The 26,148-nt window shown below is 43.0% G+C and overlaps 1 protein-coding gene across 2 annotated transcripts in view; it reads left to right on the top strand.

Moving 5' to 3' along the window:
• The window catches only part of SLC17A8 (solute carrier family 17 member 8), a 64,749-nt gene that overhangs the window by 11,335 nt on the left and 27,266 nt on the right, over nt 1-26,148 (top strand). For both annotated transcript variants that reach the window (XM_032168906.1, XM_032168905.2), the window contains exons 2-4: nt 12,189-12,441; nt 22,593-22,711; nt 24,977-25,091. In XM_032168906.1, coding sequence (XP_032024797.1) covers nt 12,189-12,441; nt 22,593-22,711; nt 24,977-25,091 — 487 coding nt within the window. The remainder of the gene's footprint in view (nt 1-12,188; nt 12,442-22,592; nt 22,712-24,976; nt 25,092-26,148) is intronic.

Below are 26,148 nucleotides of genomic sequence, written 5' to 3'. Positions count from 1 at the left end.
TTAACTTGATTATATCTGTGAAGTCCCCATTTCCAAATAAGGCTACATTCACAGGTATCGGGGGTTAGAACATCAACAAATCTATTTTGGAGGACACAATTCAATCTACTTCCCATATTGACGAACTCTCCCTCATCCAACTTTATTACCCTACTCCCTCCAAATCTAGTACATTCAGGATCCATTCCCGGGCATACTTTCCTGCTTCTTGATGTAAATGTTCATCAGATTCTATGACTCCTGCTCCCAGTATCTTTTCTTAGCTCAAAAAGTATATTTTCTCATCCAAAGTTTATATTCTCTCCTTTTCCAACTTCTCCCAAATACTTTTACAACAATCAAATTTTCTAAGAGCTTCTTAAAGGTTAGTAAGGCCTATAGATTCAATACCTACAGAGTAAAGTAACCATATTATATATCTTGACATAGACACACTACATATTAACATGTAGAAATAGGCTCCACTTATGCAAGGAAATATGTTGTATCATTCAAAGTTCTTAGTTGCAAACAACAGAATCCACTGTAGCTAAAGTGGAATGAAATTTAGTAAAGAATGTTAGGAATTGGGCTGGGGGCAGTGGCTCACCCCTGTAATCCCAGCACTTTGGGAGGCCAAGGTGGGTGGAGGATCACCTGAGGTCAGGAGTTTGAGACCAGCCTGGCCAACATGGTGAAATCCCATCTCTACTAAAACTACAAAAATTAGCCAGGCATGGTGGTACGTGCCTGTAATCCCAGCTACTCAGAAGGCTGAGGCAGAAGAACTGCTTGAACCCAGGAGGCAGAGGTTGCAGTGAGCCGAAATCCCACCATTGCACTCCAGCCTGGGCAGCAGAGCAAGACTCCATCTCAAAACCATAAATAAATAAAAAATAAAAGAATGTTAGGAATTGTTCAGACTTCCTGGAAGGAATAGGTCTGGATGCTGTATCTCCAGGAAAAAAGCAGCAGAGAACATATAACACTAGACTGTTCTGGATAAAACGCAGCTGCCACCACTACCTGCCTCTAAGTGCTGATTATATTCATGACTTGTTCCAGAAATTCTGCCACAGCAGTCACAGAGGAGCCAGTTGCCTCTGTTGCATTTGAAATCATCTGCACTGCCATTCCTCGGCATGCTGTATCCTCTTCTTGTTCTGTCCCATATCTAAATCTCATTCAAGTGCTTCAGATTTAGCAGAGTCCACCTCTTATGCCTGCATTGTAGCTGCAAGAGAGCCTAGGAAAAGTAGGTTTTTTTTTTGTTGTTGTTGTTGTTGTTTTTTTTGCTGCTCCAGCAAGATTCAAAATATCAAGAAGTCATTAAGATATTGGACAGCTATAAATGATGGTTGTCTGCTACATATGTGTGCTACTAGTCTAATTTTTATTTTTCAACTTTTGATACAGATATGGGTACAAAACATATTTTTCTAATGTCTTGATTTTAACTACTAGAAAAGTAACAGTGCAAGTATAACGTTAAATGGCAACTGAGCTGACTGTGGAAGTGACAATAGGGAGTGGTGGGGACTGTGGTAAATTGAGAGCCAATTGTAGCCATGACAGAGTGAGAGCTTGATTATTTCAGGTCTTCAGATTTTTCAAAATGAACAAGAAATCCAAGGCTTTATATGTTTGCTTGTTTCTGCTTTTTTGAGCTATCTCCTGATATTTATTTATTTATTTATTTAATACAATTTTTAAAAGTAGAGATGGGGGTCTTACTATGTTGCCGAGGCTGGCCTCAAACTCCTAACCTCAAGCAATCCTCTCACCTTGGACTCCCAAAGTTCCAGGATTACAGGTGTGAGCCACTATGCTGAGCCTTGGTTTTTAAACTCTGTCAATTAATCTAAATTCTTTTTTTTTTTTTTGAGATGGAGTTTTGCTCTTGTCACCCAGGCTGGAGTGCAAAGGTGCAATCTCAGCTCACAACAACCTCTGCCTCCTGGGTTCAGGCGATTCTCCTGCCTCAGCCTTCTGAGTAGCTGGGATTACAGGCATGCACCGCCATGTCCAGCTAATTTTGTATTTATAATAGAGACGGAGTTTTGCCATGTTGGCCAGGTTGGTCTTGAACTCCTGACCTCAGGTGATCTGCATGCCTTGGCCTGCCAAAGTGCTGGGATTACAGGCATGAGCGACCATGCCCAGCCAATTAATCTAAATTAATTTTTTAAAAAAAGCAAAGACCCATACACACATTATACCAGATAAACAAAACATGGCTATGGGCCACATATGGCCATTGGGCTTTCAGCTTGTCATCTGTGACTTAGGCTTTTTAAAGCCATAGAGACTATCTTTTTTTCCTCTTGTTCATCTAATGATCCCTGCTGAGGTAAGAAGCAGTGACTCTGCTTAAATGGGGGTATAGGAAAGGGTCAAATTACCGGGAGAAAACAAAAACAGCATAGGTCTATGAAGCTGGGCTGAATGCTAGGGATTTTTGGTTCCTGACTTTCTGAACTTATAATCTGCTGGAAGAGGCAAATATTAATTTAAAAAATGAGAGACATAGGTACTGTGAGAGCATTGACTGGGCTGGCGTTGGCCAGGTGTACTTTATTGAGCTCCTTTTGAATGTGGTGTGCTGAAATCCATGCTGATAATATCCTATTTCAAATCTCAAACTAGCTCTGGGGATCGTATTTTAAATTCTCCTTCCCTTCTTTAAAACTTACCATTTATTGATTATTTATCAAGTGTTAGGAATTACGCTAAGCGTTTTGTAACTCGGTCTCATTTAATGTTCACAGTAGTCCTATCTTCCTTTCATAAATGAGGGAACTCAGGTTGAGGGAAGTTAGATAATTTGCTCAAGGCCACATACCTAATAAATACCACAGTCAGCATTGAACCCAGGACTGTCTGTCTCCAGGGTATGTTCTCTTAATTCCAGTGCAATACTCCTTCTCCAGAACCTTTAAAAAAAAGTCTCTGTAGGCAAAGCACTTGCTATTTGTCAGGCGCTTTCTGGTTAGTTCCTGTGGCACACTGGTAGCAATAGGCTGGATAGCAAATCTCAGTTGTGTTCTCCCTTCACCAACTGCAGCTGGGTGATCCCTGGTCAAGTTTTTTTGTTTTGTTTTGTTTTAAGTCAGAGTTCTCACTCTGTCACCCAGGCTGGGGTGCAGTTCACTGCAACCTTCACCTCCCAGGTTCATGTGATTATCCTGCTTCAGCCTCCTGAGTAGCTGGGATTACAGGCCCTCACCAGCACACCTGGCTAACTTTTTTGTATTTTTAGTAGAGATGGGTTTTCACCACGTTGGCCAGGCTGGCCTTGAACTCTGAGCTCAGGTGATCCATCTGCCTTGGCCTCCCAAAGTGTTGGGATTACAGCTGTGAGCCACCGTGCCCAGCTGGGCAAGGTTTTAAATATTCTGAGTCTCAGTCTTCTGAGCAGTAAGATGGGGATAACTCCTATTTGTCAAGACTATTTTGAGGATTAAGGGAGATAATATATATATTATAGAAACCTCGTGGAGTGCCTAGAGTGTAGCAAGTAGTCAACGTCCTTCAGTTAGTTTTCTTCTTCCAGTAGAATAGCAACTCAAGGATTGTGTAAAAGACAACATGAGCTAAATGGAACCTTTTCAGAGGGCGAATTTGAATGCTGTATTTGTTTGCTAGGGCTGCCACAACAAAATACTACAGAATGGGTGGCTTAACCAACAAAAATTTATTTTCTTGCAGTTCTGGAAGCTAGAAGTCCAAGATCAAGGTTTGATTTCTCCTGAGGCCTTTGTCCTTGGCTTGCAGATATTGCCTTCTCGCTATGTCCTCAGATGGCTTTCCTCTATGCATATGCGTCCCTGGTGTCTCTGTGTGTCCAAGTCTCTTTTTATTTATGTATTTTTTTGAAACAGGGTCTCACTCTGTCACCCAGCCTAGAGTGCAGTGGCGAGATCATAGTTCACTGTAGTGTCCAACTCCTGGGCTTAAGCGATCCTCTCCCCTCAGCCTCCCAAGTAGCTGGGACCACAGGCATCCATGCCACCACACCTGGTTCAGATGTCCTCTTCTTATAAGGACATTATTCATATTAGGTGAGGGCCTGCCCTAAGGGCCTCATTTAACCATAATTACTTCCTTAAGCACCTTATCCTAAATATAGCCACATTTGGTGGTACTGGGGGTTAAGATTTCAACACATGAATTTTGGGGCACACATTTCAGTTCATACCAAATACGGTGAGCAAGTAAATTGATTTAAAAATATTGTTTTTTATATATATATATTTAACTTTAGACAGGCTCTCTCTATATTGCCCATGCTGGTCTCGAACTCCTGGGCTCAAGGGATCCTCCTGCCTCAGCCTCCCAAACGGCTAGGATTGCAGGTGTGAGCCACCACGCCCAGCCAGTAAATGGATTTTTAAAATTCGTAAAATTATCTGCAAGTTCTCTCACTTTGTGCTCCAAATGTTGATCTTATTACCTATAAAACAAAACAGAAGAAAACCTTTTCTGCAATTAGTGGGAACATTTGAATTGCAAAGAAATAGTTCTTTAAGTGCCTAAGGGCTAGTTAGCATATCTTAGGCAATTAGACCCCTGGGGCTTGGATGTTTGCTGGACAACTGTGTCTGAGAACAGAGACCAGGCACCTCCCTAGTGTGCAGAGGGCCAGCAGTCCGCAGACCGCAGCTGTCTATATTTGGAGAAACAACAATGAGAATGTCATTCTAGAAAAAATGAAGATTCTCTGATCTAAAAGACCAACTGCAGTCAAGCAGGGAAGGAAAACTAAATGGGATAAATAGCTATTATGGATAACTAAAGTCCTCCAACTCCTAAGAAATGAGTTCGTTTTTCTTCTGTTATTCTTAAATAACTTTCTTGTCTCCTCCCCTTTTTATAAAGCTTTTTTTCTGGGCAGGGATGAATAGATCCTTCCTTAACCCTGTCTCTAAGTGCTTCAAGCCAGGAGTGATGTCTGGAATTGATCCACCAATTCCATTCAGTTGGACAAGGATTCATTGCTTCCAGGCACGATGCTGAACATGGAGAATAAAGATGAGTTGGAAATGGTCCTGGGATCAGGGAGACCTTCACTCATATATGGACACAAATCAGTGACTTTTTTTTTTTTTTTTTTCGAGACAGAGTCTCGCTCTGTCTCCCAGGCTGGAGTGCAATGGCGCCGTCTCAGCTCACTGCAACCTCCGCCTCCTAAGTTCAAGAGATTCTCCTGCCTCAGCCTCCCACGTAGCTGGGATTACAGGTGCCCGCCACTATGCCCAGCTGATTTTTGTATTTTTAGTAAAGACGGGGTTTCATTCACCATGTTGGCTAGGCTGGTCTCGAACCCCTAACTTCAGGTGATCCACCCGCCTCAGCCTCCCAAAGTGCTGGGATTACAGGCGTGAGCCACCGTGCCTGACCCAAATCAGTGGCTATTTACTTAGCACCTATGCTGCTGAATGAAAATGACTCTAACTCCATGTGAGAAGTGCTCTAACAGAGGAATGTATAAAATGCCAAGGAAACACCAGGGATGGCAGAGACCCTAACGTTCAGGCAATGTCTATTCATTTATTGGTGGTAATGTGTTACTCTTTGTAGGGTAGGCTCATGTATCTCTGTGAGATAAATAGTTATTGTACAGAAGACGATATGTGAGATTCAGAGAGGCCAGGTTATTTGCCCCCAAGTCACACAGCTCGCGTATCAGTGGCAGAGCTGGAAATCAAATCCAGGTTATCTGACTGCCCAGAAGCCTGGTGTGTTCCACGATACAGGGTGAGGGGGTTCTCAGTCTTCCTCTGTGAGCTAGGTTATACAAGAAATGGCCTGCTATTTGAATGCTTTTAAAACAAATCAAATCTGGCCAGGCAGAGTGGCTCACGCCTATAATCCCAGCACTCTGGGAGACTGAGATGGGTGGATCGCTTGAGGCCAGAAGTTTGAGACCAGCCTGGCCAACACGCTGAAACCCTGTCTCTACTAAAAATACAAAAATTAGCCGGGCCTGGTGGCCTACGCCCGTAATCCCAGCTACTCGGGAGGCTGAGGCACGAGAATTGCTTGAACCTGGGAGGTGGAGGTTGCAGTGAGCCAAGATTGTGCCACTGCACTCCAACCTGGGTGACAGCGCAAGACTCTGTCTCAAAAAAAAACAAATAAAACAAATCAAATCTGACTCTGAGCCCCCTGCCTGGGGGGAGTCAGATTTCTGTTCATTTTGGTGCTCCCCTTTTGCCACAGCAATGTTGTGCAAAGGACTCACAAACAACTCAGGAGGTCCTGCTAATTGTTGATCCTCATTTGCTCCTGAGCCCATGATCCCTTGAAGTGGTGGCTCAGCTGCCACTTTGGGCAAAGGAAAGTGAGATCCTGTGCTCAGACCCCTCCCCACAGCTCCTGATATCCCGTCTCCAACTGGAGAGCTGCTGTGAGGGGCTGGCTTCAGGTCAGCCAGCTATAGGTCCTGCTTCTTGGGGAGCCCACAGCTCCTTCTTTTAGGGCTTTCCCTTTGATCATTACTTTCCCCTTCTTTCTCCCCATCTCCCATACTGTATGTCTTCCCTCTGGAAAGTCTCGGGATGTCTAAGATGGCACTATGCACACAGAGGGTGCTTGTGTTGGTTCAGGTCTTCCAAGAAAGCAGATACCAAGACAGGACTCGGCACATACGAGACATGGTCTCGCTCTGTTTCCCAGGCTGGAGTGCAGTGGCACAATCACAGCTCACTGCAGCCTCAAACTCTTGAGCTCAAGTGATCTTCCTGCCTCAGCTTCCCAAAGTACTTGGATTACAGGCATGAGTTACTACACCTGGCCAAGAGATTTATTGAGGGAAAATGGGGAAGGAGCTGGAGGAGGCTGGGAGAGCATTCAAACTGCTACCTGTGTAGGAGAGAGGGAAGGAAGAAAAGCTAGGTGGGAAGACTTTCAGACTATATTACAATACTGGGAAATTTTGGCACGGCCAGTGCGGAGTCCTGGAGCCAGTCACTGTCAGAGGAGTCCTGCCTCTGGCAGGAAAGAACGGCCTCACATCCCTGCGGTGCTCAGTTCTTGGCAGAATAACAGCCTGTGAGAAAGAAGCGCTGTCCCCACGCCAAATGGGTGGTTGATTCAGAGCACAGCAGCTGGGGCTGTCTGCAATTAAGCACTGCAAAGCCCCACAGCGCTTTCAGTTTTCATTAGCCTTCATCTAAAGCATCTACATGTATATAGAGAGGGCTAAGCTTACGACTGGTGACACTTTATTAATAGCAATAGTGATAGTACTTACCACTTATTAATATAAAGCACTTTTTACATACCAGGCACTGCCGTGAATCATTTACATGCATCAATCATTGAACAACCCTGTGAGATACCCATTACGATTAGCCCAGTTTAGAGATAGGGATTCTTACGGGCTGAATTGTGTCTTCATATGAATCTGCCCAAATTCATTATGGTGAAATTCTAACCCTCAGTACCTCAGAATATGAGTATATTTGGAGATAGGATCTTTAAAAAGGTAATTAAGGTTAAATGAGGTCCTTACGGTAGGCCCTAATTGAATATGACTGATGTCCTTATATGAAGAAAAAATTGGGACACACAGATACATAGAAGGAAGACTATGTGAAGGCACAGGGAGAAGACAGCCATCTGCAAGCCAAAAAGAAAGGCCTCAGAAGAAACCAAGGCCTGCTGAAACCTGGACCGCAGATTTCTGGCTCTAGAATTACAGGAAAATACATTTCTGTTGTTTAAGCCACCTAGTTTGTGGTGCTTTGTTACAGCATCCCTGGAAGACTAGTAGAAGATCAAGTAATTTAGCCAAAGTCACAGAGCTAGCACATGGGAGAGACAGCACTGGGCATCTCTCAGTCCAGAGTCCATTCTCTTACCCTGCTCTTCTGAATCATGATGGCTGGGCAAGGACTACAAAGTAACAGGTGCAGATGACAAAGTGACTCAGGAAGATCATTGAGAAGGAGCATGGCCTGGTGTGCTGGGAACACACAGGAAAGGGGCCCAAGGGACCTAGACAGCAAAGGAGAAGAGTTTCATATCTTGCCTCTACCCACTACGGGCTGTGTGACCTTGGCCAATTTGTTCTTGCTTTCTGAACTACAGTTGTATTTTGTGTCAAATGGGAGTATTAGATTTCCCATGTCTCACTGAGCTGTATTAATGATCAAATAAGAGAATTACACGAAAGTATCTGTAGAGGAGGGCAGAGGGAGAGAACTGAATTTGCCTCATACAAGTATTACTGTGGTCGTTACATATTATCCTTGTTTTAGCTGCTAGGAATATACTATTATAGTAATGTGTCAATATTAGAGCATCAGTTTTCTTTTTCTCTTTCTTTTTTTTTTTTTTTTCGAGATGGAGTCTCACTCTGTTGCCCAGGCTGGAGCGCAGTGGTGCAATCTTGGCTCACTGTAACCTCTGCCTCCCAGGTTCAACTGATTCTCATGCCTCAGCCTCCGGAGTAGCTGGGACTACAGGTGTGCGCCACCATGCCTGACTAATTTTTGCATTTTTAGGAGAGACGGGGGTTTTGCCGTGTTGGTCAGGCTAGTCTCGAACTCCTGACCTCAGGTGATCTGCCCACCTCAGCTTCTCAAAGTGCTGGGATTATAGGCGTGAGCTACCACGCCAGGCCTAGAGCATCAGTTTTCCATCCTACTGAAGTTATACGTATTTGGTTGCCAGAAATTCCTGGAGACTACTAGGGCAGCCCATTATAAAGTCCTATCATCCAACTGCCTCTCAGAGCTAATGGCATCAATGCTTAGTCTAGCATCATAGACTCATTAAGTGATGGTGAGGATTAATGTAATGAAAATAGCTGTCATATGTTGCTTTTTATTATGTGGCAAGTTCTGTTCTAAATTACCTAAGTTTAATAACTCATTTATGACAATCCTAAGAACAACCCTATGAGGAAGAAACTATTATAATTCCTAGCTTACAGATGAAGAAACTGAAGTCCAAGGAGGTTAAGTAATTAGGCTAAAGTCACACAGCTGAGTAAGCGGGGACTCAAAATTGAAAGTAAGGTACATGAGCTCCTCAGCTGGACATAGATTGGAGAAGTGAGGCATCCAAGATGGCTTCAAGCTTTTTTTTTTTTTTTTTTTTGAGACGGAGTCTCACTGTCATGAAGACTGGAATGCAATGCCGCTATATCGGCTCACTGCAGCCTCCGCCTCCCAGATTCAAGTGATTCTCCTGCCTCAGTCTCCTGAGTAGCTGGGACTACAGGCGCGTGCCACCATACCCAGCTAATTTTTGTATTTTTAGTAGAGACGGAGTTTGCCGTGTTGGCCAGGCTGGTCTCGAACTCCTGATCTCAGGTGATCTACCTGCCTTGGCCTCCCAAAGTGCTGGGATTACAGGCGTGAGCCACCGCACCCAGCCTGATGGCTTCAAGATTTTTGCTGGAGCAACCAAAGTAGCAAAATTGTCATTACTTATGATGAGAATAACTTCAGGAATTAATTTTTTTTAGGGGAAGTCAGTTTGGACATGTTAAGTTTAAGCTGCCTTTTAGGTGTCCAAGGAGATGTCAGATAAGTCTAGTTATAAAGATTGGGAGCTTTTAGCATATACATGGTATCTAAAGCCCAGAGCCTGCTTTAGATGACCTATAGGGCATAGATATAAAGCAAGAGACCCGAGAACGGAGTCCTAGGCATTCTAGCATATATAGGTCAAGGAAAGAAGGAATCAGCTGTAAGAGACAAAACAGAAGAATTAGGAGGATGACCTAGTGTTTTCCTGGAAAAACATAAAATGGCCAAGGAAGAGAAAGTGGTCAATTGTGTCAGATGCTGCTGCTAGGTTGATTAAATCAGACAAGGACTGAAAATGACCTTTGGACTGAGCCATGAGGAGGGCATTGATAACCTTAAGAAGAGCAGTTTTGGAGGCTCAGGTTGGGAATACCTGGCTGGAGTGGGTCGAGGAGAGAACAGGAGGAGAGGAATTGAAGACAGTCATTTCTTTCTTAAAAAAAGAAAATGAGAAATAGGAGGATAACTGAAAGAGAAAATGTCTTTTATTTTAGATTCTAATATGGGAGGAATAAAGCTTATTTATAGGCAACAGGAATGATCTATTATACTAGGGAGGAGAACATAATGAATGAAGCGTGGGGGGTGGGGATTTCTGGAGCAATATTCATGAGGGGATAAAAGGGGACGAGATCTAGTGTCCAAGGAGAGGGGCTGGCCTTAGCTAGAAGCATGGACAACTACATAGACCCCATCAGTATAAATGCAGGCCGGCAGGTAGGTAGGTACATCGGTAGGGAAATGGTTAGAGTTCTTTTCCGATTGCTTTAATGTTCTGGCACATTTACTAAGCTTCTACTCTGGGCTCACAAGTTGAAATTCAAAGCTCCTTCCCCTGTTTTACCATTGCTTTTTCACTTTGATTTCAATAAAACCCGCATCATCAGGTAATTATAGCTGCTTGTATATGTGTTTTTCTTCCCCACCAGCCTAAGAGCTGGAAGAAGGCAGAGAACATGTCACATTCTCTATTGCTCCCCAATACTTAGCCCAGTACCTGAGACATAGTAGGCACTCAATATATATCTGATGAACTGAATTGAATCCAGTGTATTTGTTTCTCTATACTTGTGCTGGAAATTTGATTTTCCTTGAGTCACAAGAACCTGCCAAGGTGCCAGGGGCGGTGGCTCACGCCTGTAATCCCAGCATTTTGGGAGGCCAAGGTGGGCAGATCACAAGGTCAGGAGATCAAAACCATCCTGGCCAACATGTTGAAACCCCGTCTCTACTAAAAATACAAAAATTAGCTGGGTGTGGTGGCGCATGGCTGTAATCCCAGCTACTTGGGAAGCTAAGGCAGGAGAATTGCTTGAGCTAGGGAGTCGGAGATTGCAGTGAGCCGAGAATCGCACCACTGCACTCCAGCCTGGCGACAGACCGAGACTCCATCTCAAACAAACAAACAAACAAACAAAACCTGCCAAGGTTATCTTTCATATGAACTGGTGGGCAAATGACTTGTGTTTCATCCAAACTATTGGGTTAACCATTATATTAGCTATTTATCACTGCATTTAATATTCATGAAAACTTGCAAGCTTTGATTATTTTTAAAAATATTTGACCTTAAGTGGGCCATGACAGCATCCTCAGAAAGATGACAATAAGTAAGAGGATACAACTTCCTTTATAATTGACAGATAGGGTTCAGTTTACCCAATTACTTTTTTTAAAAAGAAGAGATAAATTCACTATAATGAATGTGCCATAACTGGAATCTATAGAGGTCAGTGAAAAATTCTACCATATGAATAAAAGGTGCTGGAGGATCACCTCCTTGGAGGAACCATCTAAGGAGAAAAGGATATACAACCAAATGGGTATGCATTGTGATAGAAAATGTCCCTCTCCACCTCCACTTAGTATTTTATTAAGACTTAGAAAAATTAGGCCGGGCACAGTGGTTCACACCTATAATCCCAGCACTTTGGGAGGCCGAGGTGAGCGGATCATCTGAGTCAGGAGTTTGAGACCAGCCTGACCAACACAGAGAAACCCCGTCTCTACTAAAAATACAAAAATTAGCCTGGCGTGGTGGTGCAGACCTGTAATCCCAGCTAATCGGGAGACTGATGTGAGAGAATCATTTGAACCTGGGAAGCAGAGGTTGTGGTGAGCTGAGATCGTGCTATTGCATTCCAGCCTGGGCAACAAAAGCAAAACTCTGTCTCAAAAAAAAAAAAAAAGACTTAGAAAGATTAAGGTCAACTGTAATAGCTGGGTCGAGCAATGTGAACAAAGTCTGTCAATGCTCTTTCAGCAGGAAATGCAGTACAGCATATTGTTTTAGACATAGACTCTGGACTCGGGCCTCTATCCCACCTCAAATGACTTAGTTTCCTCATCTATAAAATGCATGATGACACTATCTACCTCATGAGGTTGTTATAAGATTTAAATGATTGACTGAATGTTTATAAAAGTCTCACACAATACCCACAACATCAGTAGTTTTAGCCACTATAACTTACTTTAATAATAATAATAATATTTAATAATAATAATAACTTACTTTAATAATAATAGTAATACCCCCATAGTATTCTACTATGGGTCTTCCTTTTTGTTTTTCATCTGCTGGTACCTTTTTTCTTTTTGCTTAGTATACTTTCTTTTTCCTTTAATCCTGCCTTTTATTTTCTGCCTATCCTTTTTCCCATGTAGAAAAATCGATGGGACCACTGAGGAAGAAGATAACATTGAGCTGAATGAAGAAGGAAGGCCGGTGCAGACGTCCAGGCCAAGCCCCCCACTCTGTGACTGCCGCTGCTGCGGCCTCCCCAAGCGTTACATCATTGCTATCATGAGTGGGCTGGGATTCTGCATTTCCTTTGGGATCCGGTGCAATCTGGGAGTTGCCATTGTGGAAATGGTCAACAATAGCACCGTATACGTCGATGGAAAACCAGAAATTCAGGTTGGTATCAATCCATGGTGGAAGACTTTTCTGTTTGAGACAGGGTCTCACTTGGTCTCCCAGGCTAGAGTACAGTGGTGCGATCTTGGCTCACTGCAGCCCCAACCTGCCAGGTTGAAATGACCCTCCCATCTCAGCATCCTCCCATTTCAGCATCTCAGATGAGTAGCTCCTCCCATCTCAGCATCTCAGCATCTCAGATCAGTAGCTGAGACTACAATCCTGAGGAAACTGTTGACTGCAGCTGTGTCAATACTTTGCTCCTTGAGACAAAGCCCTGCAATTCCTTCAGTGATATGACAAAAATGGAGAGTGGCTACTTGTGCTGGGCACTGTGCAAAGTGATGGGGATAGAAAGGTGAACAACCTAGACTGGGCCCTGTCCTCATTGAGACAAGTAAGTGATGACAGTTTGAGGGGGTAGGTGCTGTGTTGGAGGTACACAGGATGCTTGGGCTCATAGGAGAGGGCCCAGCTCAGACTTCGCTATTGTGAACAAATTCCCAAAGTGATGGCTGGACCAGGCAAAGAGGGTGTGGTGTGGTGGGAAGAAGAATGTTTGAAGAAAAAGGTACTGTGAAGGACTGTAAGAAAGAGACAGAGAGAGAGAGAGAAAGAGAGAGAGAACGTACACATGCTATGTAGGTATATTTTAGGAACTGAAACAGGAGCTCATCATCTTTTCTGTGTCATGGACTCCTGGAGATGACTAATGAACCTTTGCCAAAGTAATGTTTTAAGTTCTTAGAATAAAACACAAAGGATGACAAAAGAAGCCAATTATATTAAAATATAAATACCAAAACATTTAAAAATCACGTTTGTGACGTAGAAACATATGGGCTTCTTTAGTAGTACATCAGTGACAAAATCTAGCATCAGCTCTAACATTCACTGTGATTTTAAGTTGGAACGTAAGCCATTGTTGGAAATAGTGGCCATGACTGTAATATGATTTGAACATATTTACGATTTCCACGTGGGACAGAGTCATAGGTACTAGTCATATGACTGTGGCTTGTTGCCTACATTCATAATGGCAGAAAATGCTAAATTTTGGTTAAGAGTGAAAATAAAGATGCATGTTTTTTTCCCATCCAAGTTCTCAGATGCACAGGATTCCATCCACAGACTCCAGGTTGAGAACTCCCAGTGATTGGGTAGAGCACGTTGAGGTGGAGGCAGCGAAGTAAATAGGGGACTGATCATCCACAGCCTGGTAGGCATGTAGCAAGGGGCTGCAAGCATGGAATGATCACATCTGTGCTCCAGATTAGTCACTGCCCCATCGCAGGGGGCCAGATTGAGGTGAGATAGGAATGGAGGCCACAGGGCCAGTTCGGAGGCCATCATAGTTATAAGCAAGGATACTTCAAAGTCACTTAAATAGTATTGTTTTAGGAATCACTGGAAATATAAAATCTGGTTTGCTGCTTAAACGATAGACCTAGAGAAGTATTGAGGTTATGGGGGAAAAGAAACAAACAAAAATGTCTGCCCAGTGGACACCCCATAAATGCATGTTTCATCGTACTAAACTCACACACTGCAATGACTCATGCAGAAATCCGTTCATTTGCAGAGAGACATTTAATAGTCCTCTGGTCCCTCCCCCTATTTGAAGAAACATTTAGATCACAGTTTTTTGAACTAGTGTCTGGGAAATCACTGCGCTGCAGGCTGTGCCATGAAGAAGGCAGTGTGAGACCTGGAGCCCATACTGTGCTGTGTCCTATGAGACTTTCCAAGAGGGAGACGTGGTAGGCAGTATTTCCTGGACTGACTTGATCATGGAATGCTCTCTTTCATGCCATATCTATTAGCATCATCTGGCACAGTCTCCTGCCAGGCACTGGTTTGAGAAAATTTGATTTCAATCTGTCAAAAAGAAGTCTTTAGTTGGTCTGTAAGCTATTTGTTTTTGCTTTTTTCAAACCAAGAGATTATTCTGCCAGAGGAAAACAGCACCATGGAGATCCTCCTAACTAGGCTCTATTTGATGCCACAGCCAAATCTGTCCTAAAAGGATATCCTGTCTTTTGTGGGCTGTGGGGATAGAGGTAGAAGGGCATATCATGCATTTTTAAAATAAAGAATGATGTATATTTGCAAGGTTTCAGATGTGTATCACATGCATTCTTTCAGCCTTTTGTGAGCAAGACCAGCTAATTAAAACTTGTCTGCTGAGGCCCAGATCAAAATGAGATGCTGTTTTGCATTTGTTTGTTGCCTGAAAAGATAGACCTCGGTCAACAGAGTCTGCTCTGAGGCATATGGAAAAGACATTTTGATAAACCCGAGGAACAATGCTAGTGTGCGCTCTCTGGTTTCTACGGCTGTGCCCTCTGGAGTCTTAGAGAAACTGATTAAAATCTGAAATATGGTTTAAATTTTTTTCCTCTGGACTCAGGAGTAGGGATTTAGTATCAGTAACTCTAGCACAGCTCTAATTTATAGCAGATTATTTCTCTTGTCCACCTAGAACAAAGCTTAGATATCAACTGAGCATGTTCAACCAAATGACAAATACTTTGCTAATCGTATTAAAAAAGGCTCTGAATGGCTGGTACGTTTGTTTGGTTTTTCTGTTTTAAGGGAAAAACTAGATATTTGGCACTCAGATATCTTTAAATCTTTATTTCGAAAGAAGGAGAGAAATAAGCAGTATGAATAGGTAGATCTTTCAAATATGTGGCATATATTCTACAAGGGGTATGAGGAGTGATTTTAACTAATGCGTGAACACTTTTTTTTTTTTTTGAAACGGTATCTCTGTTGCCCAGGCTTCAATGAAGTGGTGTGATCATAGTTCACTGCAGCCTTGACCTCCTGGGCTTAAGTGATCCTCCCACTTCAGTTTCCGAGTAGCTGGCTCCACAGGCTCATGCCACCATTCCTAACTAATTAAAAAAAATTTTTCTGGAGATGGGATCACGCCATGTTGCCCAGGCTGATCTCAAACTCCTGGCCTCAAGGGATCCTCCTGCCTTGGCCTCCCAAAGTGCTGGGACAAGCATGCACCACTGTGCCTGGCCCATATTTTAAATTTAATAGTTATGAGTTAAAACATGTGAACTCTTAGAAAAGTGTTTGGCATATAGTAAGAAAAAAAAAAAATGACCGAAGTTTGAGAAACTTGTGATTTTGTTTTCTCATTACTCTCAGGAAAAGTCCAAAGTTCTTCCCATGGATCGTGGGCCCTGTAGGATTCAGAGCATGGGCTTTGGAACTGGCCAGACCTGGTTTTAATGAGCTCTGGGACCTTGAATAAGTTGCCCTTGTGTCCTGGTCAGAGATTGCTGGTTGCGAAGAAGAGAAGTGCAGTGAAACTGGCTAGAGTTTAAAGGGGATTATTGGGGCCCGGCATGGTGGCTCAAGCCTATAATCCCAGCAATTTGGGAGGCCAAGGTGGGTGGATCACCTGAGGTCAGGAGTTCTAGACTAGCCTGGCCAACATGGTGAAACCCCATCTCTACTAAAAACTACAAAAAATTTAGCCAGACATGGTGGCGCACACCTGTAGTCCCAGCTACTTGGGAGGCTGAGGCAGGAGAATCCTGGGAGTTGGAGGTTGTGGTGAGTCCAGATGTGTGAGACTCTGTCTAAATAAACAAACAAACAAACAAAAATGGTAGTGGGGATTATTGTAGGGCTGTAAGAGGATCTCGTGAAAGCCAAGGGCAGAAAGCAGGTCTGTGGTGTATGTTTGTGCAGTCTGCACCCAGGACACAGAAGCCAGCCTGAGGTGGGGCTGAAACCCAGGCTGTCCCCCACCCTGAGGTGGGAAGGAAGTCTTTAGGTAATTCTTTCTGAGGCCGCAGGACAGGCCCTGCCAGAAGTGCTGAATGGAGCTTTCCCTCACGGGAACTAGAGAAGCCTTTGCTAAGGTCTCCAGCTTGCTTGCCCCACAGAGTCTTTCATCTGCTTTTCTTGGAGTCAGCTCCGTTTTCCCCGGTACCTCATGGACTGCTTTCTTTCCTCTTCCCTGGCTTCTCACTGCCCTCCACAGTGGAAGTGACTTGAGCCTTTGTCTTGCCAGGAAGCTGATTTACTTGGCCCTGACTCTGTGACTCTGTGGGACTTATTTGGGTTCAAGAGTGCACTATTGTCTAACTAGAATCTCTGTGGGTTTGGGTTGCTCTCTCTCTCTCTCTCTCTCTGTGTGTGTGTGTGTGAGAGAGAGAGAGAGAGAGAAAGAAAGAGAAAGAGACAGAGACACAGAGAGAGGGAGAGGCTGACTGGCTGAGCCTAGCCTATGGCTTGGCTGTCTTAAACTTTTTTTTTTTTTTTTTTTTTGAGACAGAATCTTCCTCTGTTGCCCAGGCTGGAGTGCGGTGACATGATCTCGGCTCACTGCAACCTCCACCTCCCCGGTTCAAGCAGTTCTACTCCTTAGGCTATCAAGTAGCTGGGATTACAGGTGCATGCCGCAACGCCCAGCTAATTTTTGTATTTTTAAAATAGAGACGAGGTTTCACCATGTTGGCCAGGCTGGTCTTGAACTCCTGACCTCAAGTGATCTGTCCACCCCGGCCTCCCAAAGTGCTGGGATTACAGGCGTGAGCCACCACACCCGACTGGCTTGGCTGTCTCTACTCAGGTGTCCAGTCAGCTGTGGTGGTCAGTGGGGGAGAATCCCACGTTGCGGGGGAAGGTGGAATCCTCTCAGAAGTGTGAGCAGACAAGAACTGACATTTCTAGAAGTTCTTTGATAACCCTCATTGCCCTTATCGTGAAATGGGAATAAAAGGACTGCTTTGAAGATTAAATAAGCTAACCTATGTTAAATACCTATATTAGTTCCCTAAGGCTGCCATAACGTATTACCACAAACTTGATGGCTTAAAACAATAGAAATTTATTCTCTCAGAGCTGTGGAGACCGGGTCTAAATTAAGGCGTTGGCAGGACCTCATGCCCTCTGAAGACTCTAGCAGAGAATCCTCCCTTGACTCTTCCAGCTTCTAGTGGCCGCAGCAGATCCTCGGTGTGCGACAATGTCACTCTCATCTCTGCCTCCATCTTCACGTGGACATCTTTCTGCATGTCTCCTCTTTTGTCTCAAATCTCCATCTGTCTTTCTCCTATAAGGACACTTCGTCATTGGGTTTAGGGCCCAGCTGGATAGTCCAGATATCTCATTTTAAGATTCTTGACATTTTCACATCAGCAAAGACCTGTTTTCCAGATAAAGTAGCATTTATAGGTCCCAGGGATTTGATGTGGATATCTTTTGGGGGCCATTTTTTGGCCTTTCACAATATCTGACACAGTGTTTGGTTTATTATAGTGATGGTCCATATACAGGGCCATTTTTTTAAATTTTATAATTTTAATTTAATAGAATTTTTATTTAATAAAAATAAAAAATTTTATTGTGATAAGAATGCTTAACACGAGAACTACTGTTTTAAAAAACTTTTTAGTGTACAATACATTATGTTTGACTCTAAGTACAATGTTGAATAGCAGATCTCTAGAGCTTGTTTATTTTGCTTGACTGAAACTTTTTGCCCATTAATTAGTAACTCCTCATTTCCCCCTCCCCCAGCACCTGACAACCATCATTCTACTCTTTGAGTCTATGAATTTGACTATTTTAGATATGTCATGTAAGTGGAATCATGCAGTATTTGTCTTTCTGTGACTGGCTCATTTCACTGAGCGTAATGTCCTCCAGGTTCATGCCAGTTGTTACATCTTGCAGAATTTTTTTTTTTTTGAGATGGAGTCTCACTCTGTCACCCAGGCTGGAGTGCAGTGGCACAATCTTGGCTCACTGCAACTTCCACCTCCCAGGTTCAAGCGATTCTCCTACCTCAGCCTCCTGAGTAGTTGGGATTACAGGCACGTGCCACCATGCCAGGCTAATTTTTATATTTTTAGTGGTGACAGGGTTTCACCACGTTGGCCAGGCTGGTCTTGAACTCCTGAACCTCGAGTGATCTACCCGCCTTGGCCTCCCAAAGTGCTGGGATTACAAGCATGAGCTACTGCCCCCAGCTACATTTTCTTTATTCATCTGTCAATGGGCATTCAGGTTTTTTCCATGTCTTGGCTATTGTGAATAATGCTTCAGTGAACATGGGGGTACTAATATGTCTTTGAGATCATGATTTCAACTCTTTTGAATAAATGCCCAGAGGTGGGATTGCTAAATCATACAGTAGTTCTGTTTTTAAATTTTGGAGGAACCTCTGTACTGTTTTCCATAGTGGCTGCACCCATTCCCACCAACAGTATATAAGAGCTTTATTTTCTCTTCATCCTCACCAACACTTCTTGTTTTTTGTTTTGTTTTTGATAATAGTCATCCTAACAGGTATAAAGTGACATCTTATTGTGGTTTTGATTTGCATTTCCCTGATGATTAGTGACATTGACCACCTCTTCATGTAGCTATTGGCCATTTATTGGTCTTCCTTGGAGAAATGTCTATCCAAGTCTTTAGTCCACTATTATGGTTTTAATGAGTCTCAAATGACAATGAAAGTCAGTTCTCAGCAGCCTAGGGGCTCTTCTTCATGTATTATTTCTTTCAGAGATTGACAGAAGCACTATTTCCCCAGAGAGAAAGGCATGAGAAAGGGATGTTGTGACTGACAATTAGCAGCTGGTTGAAGTGGGAGTTAGAGAAAGGGTCTAATTCTGCCTCTGTCTTGGATCCTCGGGTAATTCTGTGGATCTGGGCAAAGAAGTCTGGTCTCTCCTTAGCAAGAAAATAAAGTCTCTCCAAGCAATAGAAAGAATATCGTGTTTTGGGGTTAGGCAGATGAGAGGTTTTGCGTCCCCTTTTCCTTGCAAATAGTTGTATGACCTTGGACAAGCAAATTAATCTCTCTAGGCCTTAGTTTCCTCATTTGCAATTACTTCTAGGTGTTTTAAAAATTAAAGGAGGAAATCTGTAGAAAGCACCTTAGTGAAATCATATTCCACCTCTGCTCAAATTTTCCAATGGTTTTCATCTCTCTTTGTTTAAAAGCCAGAGTTCCTGTGATGTCTTAAAGAACCCTTCATCATTGTAACCTCTCTTGCATTAGCACCTATTCTCTTCCTCCTCATTCATTACCCTCCAGCTGTACTGACATACTGCCTTTCCGTTAACACGCAAGACACAACCCTACCTTGGGTCCCTTGCACTTGCTGTTTCTCTGCCTGGAAAGCTCACATCTCAAATGACCATATGACTTGCTCCCTTCCTTTCTTTAGGTCTTTATTTAAAATTCATCTTCTCAGTGAAGACTTTCCTGGGCATTCTATCTAAAATTTACCCCACCTCACTGCCATCCAACACTTCATATTCCCTTCCCTGCTTTATTTTTTCATCTTATCACTGGTTACCATCTAACTCTGCCTGTAATTGTTTATTACCCGCTGCCTCCACTGGCATCTTCAAAAAGGCAGGAGTCACCACGGCTGTTCACTGCTGTACCCCAATGCATAGAACTATGTGTGTTACACAATAAACACAAAATAAAAATTTGCTGAGCTGATTTGAATTAATGATAGTTTGCTAGTTCCTTTTTACCACTGAGCTTCAACTTTCTAATTCGTAAAATGAGAAATACAGAGTATAGGCCAAAGTGACTTGGACTGTAAGCTCCTAGAAGGCAAAGACAATGCTCCTTTGAGTCTGTATTTACACTGTCCAGCACCTAACATTGCATTCAGGAGGCACAGGATGAACGTTGAACAGATGGGCGGATAAATATGTAACAACTTGTGACAGGAAAATAAGCAGTGATAAAAATCTATAAAACACAGTATGTTGATAATTAGGAACCCTCTTACTCTGTATTTGCATTTTGATATCAAAAAGCTTTACAAAGCCATTCATTTATTCATTCATTTGGCGAATGCACACTTGTACCTTCTATGTTCCCAGGCGTTTGATTTAGGTACTAAGACTATAAGTCAAACAGGACATGGCTGCTATCTTAGAGTTTCTTGGTGCCCTGTGTGGGAAATTGACATGTGGACATCCATTCACTGAAGACAGCACCGTGTTGGTGCCATGGCTGTGGGACCAAAGGTCTGTAAGACAAGCCCAGGAAAAAGGGACCAGTTCAATTTTGGGGATTCAGGAAATTTCCTCCGAGGAAGGACCATTTACAATGAGTCTAAACAGAATGAGTTACTTTACCTGGGAAAGAACATGAGGAAAGGGATTCCAGCCCTAGAGAATCACATTTTCAATGGCCTAAGGGTTGTGGAAGGTTGCGTTGTTGCCATTGCCATCAGCATCGTATCAGTAATGGCTGCTAACGTTTATTGAGTCTACACTGAGTGCCAGTCACTATCCTAATCTGTTAAGTGCAAAATCTCTAAGCAGAGAGATAACCTATTAGAAATATTCATGCCATTTATCCCCACACATCCTATGGGTAGGTAGAATGGGCTTTATTGTCCTCATTAAGGCGCCTGTAGTCCCAGCTACTCCGAGAGGCTGAGGCAGGAGAATGGCGTGAACCCGGGAGGCGGAGCTTGCAGTGAGCCGAGACTGCGCCACTGCACTCCAGCCTGGGCGACAGAGCGAGACTCCGTCTCAAAAAAAAAAAAAAAAAAAAGAAATGAGAGACTTAAGACTCTAATTCTCTTTGTGCTATCACAAAACTGTCATCTGAATAATGTAGTAAATAACTTAGTAGCCCCCTCAAAACCCCATTTTTTGTTTTATTCACAAGCTATTTTATTTTCTCCATAGCATTCATTGCTATTTTGTGTTTTCTCTCTCTGTGTATATACATATATACACACACATTATATATATTTTATATGTATATATACACACACACACACTAGATATATGTATTTTTAGAGACAGGGTCTTGCTCTGTCACTCACACTGGAGTACAGTGGTGTGTTTGTAGCTTACCTTAACCTTGACCAACTCCTGGGTTCCAGGGATCCTCCTACATCAGCCTCCTGAGTAGCTAGGACTACAGGCACACACCACCACACCTGGCCAGGTTTGTATTATTATTATTATTGTTATTATTTTTGAGATGGAGTCTCTCTCTGTCACCCAGGCTGGAGTGTAGTGGCGTGATCTTGGCTCATTACAACCTCTGCCTCTTGGGTTCAGGTGATTCTCCTGCCTCAGCCTCCCAAGTAGCTGGGATTACAGGCGCCTGCCACCACACCCAGCTGATTTTTATATTTTTAGTAGAGATGGGGTTTTCACCATGTTGGCTAGGCTGGTCTCAAACTCCTGACCTCAAATGATCCATCCACCTCTATCTCCCAAAGTGCTGGGATTACAGGCGTGAGCCATTGCACCTGGCCTAGCTGGCTAGATTTTTAATTTTTTGTAGAGATGGGGTCTTGCCACGTTGCCCAGGCTGGTCTTGAGCTCCTGGCCTCAAGTAATCTTCCTGCCTAGGCCTTCCAAAGCATTGGGATTACAGGTGTGAGTCACCATGACCATTAATATAAATACATATATATTTAAATTTGTACATAATCTCTTATTAGAAGGTGAAATCTATGAGAGCAGGGACTTTTTTGTTTGTTTGTTGTGTTTTGTTTTGTTTTGAGATGGAGTCTTGCTCTGTTGCCCAAGCTGGAATGCAGTGGTGCGATCTCAGCTCACTGCAAATTCCATCTCCCAGGTTCACGCCATTCTCCTGCCTCAGCATCCTGAGTAGCTGGGACTACAGGCGCCCGCCACCACCCCCAGCTAATTTTGTTTTGCATTTTTAGTAGAGATGGGGTTTCACCGTGTTAGCCAGGATGGTCTCGATCTCCTGACCTTGTGATCCACCCGCCTCGGCCTCCCAAAGTGCTGGGATTACAGGCGTGAGCCACTGCGCCCAGCTGGTTTTGTTTTTTAAGATGGGGTTTCACTCTGTTGCCCAGGCTGGAGTGCATTGGCACTATCTTGGCTCACTGCAGCCTTGATCTCCTAGGCTCAAGCCATCTTCCCACCTCAGCCTCCTAAATAACTGGGACTACAGGCACACACCACTACGCCTGGCCCAGGACTTTTGCTTGCTGCTATCCCCAAGTATGTAAGATGCCCTCCATAAATATGTGTTGAATAAATGAAAAAAGAAAGACCTCATGAGGTTATTATTGTGTAGGCTCATTGGTGAAAAATGGTTGTCAGCCTTTTTCTAACAAACACAACTATATCTGATTTCTCATTTCCAGACAGCACAGTTTAACTGGGATCCAGAAACAGTGGGCCTTATCCATGGATCTTTTTTCTGGGGCTATATTATGACACAAATTCCAGGTGGTTTCATTTCAAACAAGTTTGCTGCTAACAGGTAAGATAAATTGATATAACATGATACAAACCATGAAATGTGGCTTTGTACCTATAAATTCTGCATAGCTGGCTCTCAATTTGGGGGTGCAGAATGAAAAACAGGAGCCATTTGGATAGATGCAATTCACAGATACTGATCCCAAATGACCCTGATCTTAATTTATTTTTATTTTTGAGATGGTGTCTCACTCTGTCACCCAGGCTGGAGTGCAGTGGTGTGATCCTGGCTCACTGCAACCTCTGCCCCGCCCCCTCCCTTGCCCCACTCGGCATTCAAGCAACTCTGGTTCCTCAGCCTCCTGAACAGTTGGGATTACAAGTGTGCACCACTACACCCAGCTAACTTTTGTATTTTTGGTAGAGACGAGGTTTCACTGTGTTGGCCAGGCTGATCTCAAACTCTTGACCCCAAGTGATCTACCCGCCTTAGCCTCTCAAAGTACTGGGATTACAGGTGTGAGCCACCAGCACCCAGCCAAGAGTTTCTTTTTATTTCGTTTTTCATCCAATTAAATTGACCTTGTAACTCTTCAAGTGATTATGTGGTAAAAAGAGCAATCAACTCTGAGTCAGGAGAAATGGTTCCTGTCCCCTAACTGGATCACTGGGTGACCTCTATTGAGTCACTTTCCTTCCCTCCCTGGGCCTCAGTTTCTTCATCTGTGAAATGAAACATTGGACTAGATTGTATTTCGGTTCCCCTTGACCAGTGACATTCTGTAATCTTATGTTAATATCACCCAGTACCATAAATGTTTTCTCAGATGAGTGGCGGGGGCTTGCCTCTAGACTGCAAGATGTGTCTCTAATGTCCTTGAGACTCTGTAGTGGGTGTTTGAGCAATTAAAAGTACCCAAGAACAAAGTGAGTGGTCTCAAGAAGCAGTGAGTTCTCTGTCACCGGAGGTATTCAAGCAGAGGAGGATGGCCACTTGGGGGAGATGTTGTAGAGTGTATCATGTATTAGAAAAGGAGTGAACTAAATCTCTCCAGATCCCTTCCAATTGTATTTCCCATATGGCTTTCCATAAATGGATTTCATGAAGTGCATTCCATTTTAAAAAAGTGTTTTTTTTCAAATTCTAAAGCACAACTCATTAGATAGTTGTGAAAACAATATAATGATTTACCAATAAGCATTTTTAAAAAAGAAAGACAGAAATAGAAGAAAAGATAATCAAATGGAATAAAATAGAATAGAAAATATCTGAATGCATTGCACATAAGGGTAAATATTGGTTTTTGAGACTCGTTTCAGTTACATTTGTATGTATGAGTATGGACTGGGTTGCAATATAAAATATATTTTGTTTATGGGTTAAGGTAAAAAAAATTGGAAGCCACTAACATAAGATCTAAATAGGAATAAGCATATATTTATTTAGGTTCTTGTCTAATTTATGTCTTTTATTTATTGTTACTTACCTATTGTATTCTTTTTAAAAAGTGATAAAATATTGGTTGCTATGATTTCCTGGGTTACTGCTTACACCTCTGCCTTGAAAAAAATCACACATAATATAATTTCCCAGCACATAAAAAGAGTGGAAACATCATCAACATATGTGAGAGGGGAAGAAAATGCTGCTTGCTCTCTTTTCCAAGGGCACCCTGGGCTGGCCAGGGAATGGGAGCTAAGACAGGTACACAACCTGTCTTGTGCTTGGCTGGTCCCAGGACATACAATGCTTCTTGGATAGTCAGTGTTTCCTTCTGGTAAACTGAGAGCAGCTCTGGGAAGCAGGAAACAACCTCAAACATACAGTAACAGTCAGAAAAGGTCAGTCAGTGGGGAACCAGGCAGGATGGTAGGTCTCTAGCAAGCTTACCTGAACCTGGCCAATCTCCAACTTTTCAGGACATCATCCAGGCAGGACATCCCTGTGCCGCCAAAAATGTGTTCATAGTTGGTCCAGGGGCCAGAGCTTGGGAATCAAAGAAGCCCAAGAGTCTAGCTTGGAGTACACTAGACCCTAACACATCTATTTATCCAAATTACAGGTGCCAGCCACCACGCCTGGCTAATGTTTTGTATTTTTAGTAGAGATGGGGTTATGCCATGTTGGCCAGGCTGGTCTCAAACTCCTGAACTCAGGTAATCCACCCACCTCAACCTCCCAAAGTGCTGGGATTACAGGCGTGATCTTTCCACGGGGATTTCCACAGGGATCTTTCATGAACTGTTAGGTTTGTTTCTGGTGCTTAGCTGAAGTACCACATCCATCAGCGGGCCTGCCGAATAACACAGTGCTTTGGTCCCTCAGGGTCTTTGGAGCTGCCATCTTCTTAACATCGACTCTAAACATGTTCATTCCCTCTGCGGCCAGAGTGCATTACGGATGCGTCATGTGTGTCAGAATTCTGCAAGGTTTAGTGGAGGTAGGAGATACTTTCCTTACAGTTTTTGATGTTGCTAGAGACAGCACAGTCCTTTAGAAAATTCAGTTTCTGAAGAAAATCCCCTTTACTCAGTTTTTTCTATATTTTCTTCCTTTTCCTGCTATTTTCATTCTCTGGTAATGGCTAAAATTTCAAGAATTTTAATTAAAATGCCTAGTGTGATTTTACATTTATGAACAATAGAGGACCCTTCCATAATGATCTTAGAGATAATCTAACCCGACCCTCTTCATTTTAATAGATAGTGAAACTGAAGCCCAAATCTACAGTTCACATAGCAAAGGCTCATTCCACTAAAACAATTTAAGTGGATGCATTAATAAATCTGTACATTTTCAAGGGTGTAGTCTGATGCAGAGATTTAATTCAGTGAAGGAGGCAGCATGATGTGGAGCCAGAAGGTAAATATTTTGGACTTTACAGGCCATACAGTGTCTATCGCACCTACTCAACCCTGCTGTAGTAGTGCAAAAGCAGCCAGAGACGATATGGAAACAAATGGGCATGGTTACGTTCCAATTAAACATTTTACAAACTGAAATTCAAATTTCATATGATTGTTGTGTGCCATTAAATATTATTATTCTTTTAATTTTTTTCTCACCATTTTAAAATGTAAAAAACATTCTTAGCTTGTGGGCTATACAAAAACAGATGGTGAACCAATTGGCCCGTAGTTTGCCAACCCCCGATATACAGCAATGTTTCCCAAACACAGTCATTCACCTCTGACCTACATCAGTTTGTTATGCCCATGTACAACTTGTACTATTATTTGCCTATTGTTTTCCCCTAGATCGGCTCATTTAAAACAAAAACAAAAGATACTTATTATTCTAAGAAATAACATCTTTGAAATCATGGGGTTTGATGTGCTAGTTACATCTTTTCCTTTTTTTTTTTTTTTTTTTGAGATAGAGTCTCGCTCTGTCGCCCAGGCTGAAGTGCAGTGGCGCGATCTCGGCTCATTGCAACATCTGCCTCCCAGGTTCAAGTGATTCTCCTGCCTCAGCCTCCTGAGTAGCTGGGACTACAG

The sequence above is a fragment of the Hylobates moloch genome, unplaced genomic scaffold (genome assembly GCF_009828535.3).
Source record: "Hylobates moloch isolate HMO894 unplaced genomic scaffold, HMol_V3 SCAFFOLD_12, whole genome shotgun sequence".
In the NCBI taxonomy this organism is placed as follows: domain Eukaryota; kingdom Metazoa; phylum Chordata; class Mammalia; order Primates; family Hylobatidae; genus Hylobates; species Hylobates moloch.
Note: the sequence above shows the minus strand (reverse complement) of the source record. Positions and strands in the feature narration are given on the sequence as shown.